The sequence below is a fragment of the Asterias amurensis genome, chromosome 20, assembly GCF_032118995.1.
Source record: "Asterias amurensis chromosome 20, ASM3211899v1".
In the NCBI taxonomy this organism is placed as follows: Eukaryota; Metazoa; Echinodermata; class Asteroidea; order Forcipulatida; family Asteriidae; genus Asterias; species Asterias amurensis.
This window is the reverse complement of record NC_092667.1, coordinates 589,124-596,755: the sequence shown is the minus strand read 5'-3', so window position 1 is coordinate 596,755 and position 7,632 is coordinate 589,124. Positions and strand designations below refer to the sequence as shown.

At 39.5% G+C, this 7,632-nt stretch overlaps 1 protein-coding gene across 1 annotated transcript; it reads left to right on the top strand.

The window, feature by feature from the left end:
• Positions 1 to 2,652: 2,652 nt before the first annotated feature.
• Positions 2,653 to 7,255, top strand: LOC139952675 (monocarboxylate transporter 6-like). The gene is made up of 5 exons (XM_071951876.1): positions 2,653 to 2,827; positions 3,709 to 3,852; positions 5,749 to 6,389; positions 6,577 to 6,742; positions 7,131 to 7,255. The coding sequence occupies exons 1-5, from the start codon at positions 2,653 to 2,655 to the stop codon at positions 7,253 to 7,255; spliced, it is 1,251 nt and encodes a 416-aa protein (XP_071807977.1).
• Positions 7,256 to 7,632: the final 377 nt, after the last annotated feature.

Below are 7,632 nucleotides of genomic sequence, written 5' to 3'. Positions count from 1 at the left end.
AACAACTGTGTTCGAGTGTTACCATCATCTTCAGAACTGTGACACCTTATAATGACAACCATGTTGACCGCACTGATGATAAATTGTGACCATCTTGGTTAGCACTGTGCCGTCGTCGTATTGCGTCTACTCAGGTTGTTCTAATTGTCCAGCCGAACCAATTGACAAAATGAATGACCATCAAATACAACAGATCCTGTCCCAGAGATCTGTTATTGACGAAATGGAACAAAATCCGCAACTCTTGCACAATGCCACATACCAAAGATCATTTGTAACACTCACTCCTCGGCAGAACCAGCAGATCGTGAGAAAGTATCCCAAGATATTCAGGGACAAGGAGTCAGTCGTATTAAAGGGACACACCGGCTGACCGTTTACGCATTTTCGGGGTGTAGAATCATAAATAATGCTTTTATAGATGGTTGCTGTAAAATAAAATCATCAAAATGTCACGTATTTAGCGAAAAATTATTTTAAAAACCAAAGCGGTTAAAAGCCAGCGTATACGTGCTTCCAGCCGTTGCAACTGTCAAATCTTCGTGACATTGTCGCACAATGTTGTCAGTAGACTGGTGCTTTGTTTATAGCAACGTTTTACTATGACGGAGCATAAGGATCCAGTCTATCCATACAACCAGCATAAACGGATCAGGCAAATGCTTCGACGATGGAGGTAGACCTTCACGTACATCCAAAGATTGTCACGAAGAACACAAAGAAACTAACCCAGAATATGATGGGACAGGAACAAGTAAATAAAGCATTCCTGGCCCCAATAAACTAGGCATACTACCGCACAGCCATGATGCAGTTTGGAATGCGATCGTGGCGTGGTGCAAGGACCCAATTTCATAATGCCTTTCATAGTGGCACAAAATCTGCTTAGCACAAAATAGTGTTGCAAAGCTGAAACGGATTACCAGCCAAATTTTAATTAAATTTGTAAACCTTTGGCTGGTGCCCGACTAAATCTTTAAACAGTAAAGACAGTTTGTCAGCAGTATTTTCTGCAAAACAGATGAAATTGATCAACGGGCCCTGTTCACAGTGAAAAATGTTTTTATCTCGGAGAGGGGGGGGGAGTGCATCTTGAGGGATTCAAAAGCGTCCTTGTGAGAATGTATTTTGAAACGTAAGCGAAGCTGCAAATCTTGAAACGTAAGCCTAGCTTGCCTCTGGATTGAGGGCGTATCTTTTGATTATAGCGTATTTCTGGAACCTAAACATATCTTGGATTGTATAAGCGTAGCTGAGTAGCTGTGTAGCTTGAAACGTAACCATTTATTTTCGAACGTAACCATATTTTTTGGAACGTAAGCATATCTTGGTACGTAAGTGTAGCTGGGTATTTTGAAACGTAAACGTAGCTGCGTATGAAACGTAAGCCTAGCTTGACTCGGGATTGAAAGCGTACCTTTTGATTATAGCGTAACTGGAACCTAATTGTATCTTGGATTAAGTGTAGCTGAGAAGCTGTGTAGCTTGGAACGTAACCACATGTTTTGGAACGTAACCATATGTTTTGGAACGTAAGCATATCTTGGAACGTAAGCGTAGCTGGGTATTTTGGAACGTAAACGTAGCTGCGTATGGAACGTAAGTGTAACTTGACGTAGGATTAATAGCGTACCTTAACTTGAAGGAACGTAAGCAAAACTTGGAATGTAAGCGTAGCTGAGTAGCTGTGTAGCTTAGAACATAACCTTATCTTTTGGAACGTAAGCATATCTTGGAACGTAAGCGTAGCTTGACTCGGGCTTGAAAACGTACCTGTTGATATTATAGCGTAACTTGAAGGAACGTAAGCGTAGCTGAGTATCTTTGTACCTTGGAACAGAACCAAATAATACCTCAACAATCTCAAAAATAACACTTCGTTCACAGAATTTACAAATTATGTTTTGTTAACAAAATAATGCTTTGATGACATTTTGTTTTATCATTATTTTTGTTTCAACCTTTAACAAAATTCTCATTCACCTGTCCTTTTTTACGATCGGGGCTCCGTTATTTTGTTATCCTTTTTTTCTTCTTTTTAACACATTTGTTAACCCCCTGCGATGAATCTTGAACAACAAATTTAATGAATAATAACTTTAATCCCAAAGAGCAATTTTTTCACCATGCTTCAACTCTGACTTCAGGGCCCTTTTAATAAAGCTGCTCAGCTGCAGATTTTTTGCTAACTGTACGATTTCCATTTTATAGCGCCGCTAACCGTATAGCGCACGAAAAGGCATGCTATTGTAACATTAGTGCCAATCAGCAAGTAGAGGGCGTCAGCACGGCTCCGCGGTGGAGCTAGTTGCTGGCTGGCCCCCTGCTGGAAGATTGGAAAACAACTCTGAGTTTATATATCCAACAATTTCATTCTGGATCTGAAAACAAACGGCAAGGTCAACGGTATTAATGCTTCGCTGGATGTTTTATAAATTGTATTTATTCGGGTAAACAAATTGTAAAGAATTATCCATTGAATACAGGAGCACAATGAGCAACACCCTAGGCCATTACCAATGGTCTATTGTCACCGGTTTTGTCGACATGATTCTTTCTCCACTATTTAGGGTCAAGTCAAAGTAAACCCGACGCACTCGCGTAAAACTACCTGGTTAAACTGAATTAAATAGGTGAAATATTATTTCCAAAATGGCGACTTCAAGCTGTCTCCTTACGTTTACATCATTCATGATCATTTTCTTGGAGATGGGATCTCTGAAATCGTTCGGTGTTTTATTCAACCCTATGATGGATTCTCTAGAGTGCAGTGCAGCTGAACTGGGGACTGTAATCGGCATGTCAAACAGTATTGGTTTTATCATTGGTAAGTCACTTATACCAATCCTATACGTGGGAGCTGTACTGGTGAAAGAGCCAAGATATGATTACAAATAACCATTGTTGTCGTTATAAAAAAAAGAACTGATTTTATAAACTTGATAACAATCACAATATAGAAATGTTTGCGTTAACACCATGTATTGATAATCACAAAATGAGTTGGGGTGGTTCTGGAAAGAGCCGTTGGTTTCAACTCGACGTTTCAACTCGATCAGTGTACTCTGATCGTCTTCTTCAATCACAAAGACTTAAATATCACTTCTGTAGCATTATCCTTATCTGCCACATTAACTACAAGTGGGGATTCAATATACTATAAATTCACAGCTTTTGAAAACCAAACCACAATGATGTGTTGAAACTTAAACAAGTGTACGGGCAGCACGTTATGGAGGAAACTTAATGAATGAAAATACTGGTTTATTTTGAGTTGTGACCTGTTAAGAACCAGTGCCAGAATTCCAATTCATTACAATATCAACATGTTGCTTATTTTACAAATATTTGACCCCAACATTTTGATTTAAAATTCAATAGGTATTTTGATGGGGGTCGAGAAAGTTACAAGCTTTCATTTGAGCCATTTTTCGAGAAAGTCCTCCATTTAATAGTAGCAGTGAAATAAAGTGTTTAATGTGTTTTTTGCTTTGTCTGCTCAGTCTGTAATAACTCCCATTGGCTCTTTTCTTTGTAGGGCACTCCCTATCACAAGCTGCGCTTACTTGCATGATTGCTGAATCCAATTTCCTGCATTTTGTGTATCACCTTGCTAACATTGCATTTATAATATTTGAGGAATTTGAAATAAAAATTGAACTGAAGTTTCTTCATTTGCTTTGTTTTCTTTCCGAACGATGGTTACAGGACCGATCACAGGGAATCTTGCAAGGCGATATGGCAGCCGGGTGTGTGTAATGACCGGAGGGTTCTTGCTTTTTGTAGGATACCTTGCCAGTGCGTTCACTTGGAACATCTTTCAGTTAACCATCACATTGGGATTAACGACAAGTAAGTGTCAGTTCTTGGGGTAAAATAACACCTTTTTGGTAATAATATGTCATAACCATGTTTATTTTTATCACATATATGCAAATTTGGCAAACTTTTTTTTCTGAAATGAAGGTCACTGGGTAATTTTTAATATGTTATCGTGACCTTGCCCAGTTTGTGAAACAATGTATCATTCCAACAATCATCGAAATAAAAATCACTTGATATAGCATGTCTTCTAAATATAAATTGATAAAGTGTATGATGGTGTTAGCACACACACAAATTGAAACACAAGGCCTAGCACATGAAACCAGTGTGAAAAATAAATGTCCGAAATTTATAAAAAGAATTTTCATTTCAAAATTTACTCCAGATTTTGCCATGGAGGTATAAATAGCGAGCGAACTCGAAGGTTGAGACAACTCGACCGCTTAGACAACTCGACTTTGAGATAATTCTACTAGTTGTCTGCACCGTCGAGTTGTCCGACGGACGAATTGTCTAAACACGCGTCCGCCTGACCATTCGACCGTTCGGATAACTCCAACTTTAAGACAACTCGACATTTCGGACAACTCGACCGCTTAGATATTTAACTCGACTTTGAGACGACTCTACGAGTTTCATAACGGTCGAGTTGTCTGAACCGTCGAGTTGTCCGACGGACAAATTGTCAAAACACGCGTCCGTCTGACCATTCGACCGTTCGGATAACTCCAACTTTAGACAACTCGACATTTCGGACAACTCGACCGCTTAGATAACTCGACTTTTAGACAACTCTACGAGTTTCATAACCGTCGAGTTGTCTGAACGGTCGAGTTGTCCGAGAAAGATATATACAATTTTCAACCTGGGTTTAAGGCCTCAGTCTGTAAAACTGGAAAATGTTACGTATGGCGCCACATTTTTTTTCATTTGATATGAAATGATAATTGTATCCTTATGACCAAAATGAGATATTCCTTATATAAAAATGAGTGAAAAAGTGGTGGCGCCATACGGAAAGTTATCCCTACGATGTTTTGTATGATTATAATCATGGTTTGATTTTCGGTTTTTTATTTGTGTTTTTTATACGCACCTTTCCGAGTTCGTAAATGAAAGCGTCCTCATTCTCCTTCTCACCGAAAAGCCATGAATCATTGGAGTCACTATCGAGTGAAGGATCCAACCAAGAATCTACAGAGTCGTCGCTGAAACCATCCATATTTATATACTAAAAGGGGTTCTCAATTACAAATGAAGCTGAGTTTTTGTAGCAAAACGTCTGACGAGTTTGATGTCAGCTTCCAAAATGACATCATGCAAGCCCAAATGCATTTTCGTTTTTTGTTTCCCCGGTCTGTTTCCAATGGTTTCCCCCATTCTTCCCCAGCAGAGGAAAAGTCCTCCCAAGCAGCGAAGCGGGCTATTTGATGCGGTGAGATCCCACCGCCTCAATGCCCGTCTTGGTCCCCTAGAGTTCGCCACCCATCCAAAGCATCTCACCCTCTTTGAAAGCGGGACGTTTGAGCTAAACAAAGGGTCACAGATTTATAAAGTAAAGTATATAAATTGACTAACAATATATAAAAAATATTAAAGTTGTTAATTTTGAAGAGCCCAGTTGTTTCTTGGTGGATTCTGATAGAGGAAGACAAGCTCTATCAAGTGATATTAATTTCGTTGTTTTTTGGAATGATGCGTTTTTAAAATGTCAGATTTTATTGGTTTCTGCCCTGACTACATGGTAAGTCCGATCGGGCTGAAAATTGGTGTGCATTCATTGCTCATAATGACCTACAATCACAGCAATTTTTATCAAAATCGGAAGACATGAGGGAAAAAAGTCCATTGGTCTGACATGGAATGACAGATATACCTGATATGGAATGACAAATATACCTGTATTTTTACCATTTGTGACAGGTGTTGGTATGGGTCTTACCTACATACCACAGACAGTTGCACTGGTATCGTCACCATCAGAGCATTTTCCGGTCATGTACGCCATAGCACTTCTAGGTGGGTCATTTGGTGTTATGGCTTGCCCTCCAGTAGTCGATTTTTTCCTCGGAGTCTATGGCTGGCGTGGAACCTTGATGATCATGTCTGCTGTTATGTTCCACGTGACTGTGTTTGGTGCACTGATTGATCAACACGTCCATAAGTATTCAAAGATAAAAACAACAGACACTGATCAAGCATCAAATGACAAGAATGAGCCCGGCTTTCGTAATCGGCTAAAGGAAGTTGCTTCCTGGCTTTCCTTGAAAATCCTCGCTGAGAAACCAAAGCTACTTCTTCAAGTCGGTATTTCTTTACTACAAGGCATATCTTCTGCTGCTTGGATGGTATTTCTAGTACCTCATGCAGTATCAAGAGGTTTAACTCTCTCTGCAGCAGCTCTGTTATCTACTGGAGGTGGTGTTGGACACCTTGTTGGAAGACTCCTTCATATTCCTCTTCAGGGCTACAGTGTCATCAGTGCATTTTGGTTCGTTGTGTTACTGTGTATTATAAACTCAGCGGCAATGTTCATGGATTCATTTGCCCAAGACAGTTATGTGGTAAGTGATACTGCTGTCCCTTTAATCTCTATCCTTGTAACTAATAATTGTTTTATCCTTTACATTATGCTAACGAAAGCTAAGTTTCTGTGTATTTATAATGTTGATATAGACATTCTAATCTTTCGTGTTGTTTAATATGGCGTTTGATCAAAATAAAAATAAAAATCCGTGTTAATTATGCCAGGTCCTGATGTTTTTGGCTTGTGTCAACGGTGGCGCCATTGGACTTCTAAACATTCTAATGACGTTAGTGGTGAAAGACATGTACGACGAAAGTTTTCTCGTTGATTTCTTTATTTTAAGTAACTGCCTCTACGGGCTTGGAGAAATCACTGGAAGTTTTGCAGCAGGTAAGGTTAACTACAACATGGACATTGTGATTTGGTTGCATGGCTTTGTGAAGCCATAGAGCTAATCAAAAGTCTGCCTCGATTGACGTCACAAAATGGGTAGGCGGAGTCACCCCCCCCCCGTAAACAACTTTATCTCTAACTTTATTTTGTAAACATTATAAATCGTGACAAACAACTATTAACAAAATTGTTTTATTGTTCATAAGCCTCTTATGTTTGAAAGAAAAACAATTATATTTCCAGGTGATTTTACCTGTCCTTACCGTGTACGGGTGTTTGTGTGGTGGTGATGGGGGTTTTGTTGGTGTATTTTTAAAGTTTGTTTTAAAGTTTTGTTTTTAAGAGAACTGACTTCAATTTCGTCTTTCATATTATCTCTTTACAGGGTTGCTTTACGACCTGACACGAAGTTACGACCTAGCCTTTGTCGGGCTTGGAATCATCAACATTGTAATGATGGTACTCATGCTGATGGACGGCGTTATTCAGCGATGTTGTTCCCACCATTGATTAACAATTTGCTCAAAATGCTTTTTGCCCTCACTAAGGTTTGCTTGAGAGTTTTTAAGTCACAAATTTGGTTGCTAGTGTTTGAACGTAGTCGTTGACTGCAATATTTTGTAGACGCCACTAAAAGCCAAACCTTATTTGTTGCATGTACTTGAAATCCTGTCCGGAAACCCTGAACCGTAACCTCCCCGTGAATCACTACGAAACACTTTTCCAAGAATTGTGGTGCACAAAATGAAACAATAGACTTTCGAGATTATTACAAGAGGAAATAGTCGTACCTCAATGTCGTCTGACCTAGTCTTGGCCCAAGACGATGGTGCTTGATTCTGGATAGTATACTACGCGCGGTTGAATCGCCAAAGCGCGCCCGCCAC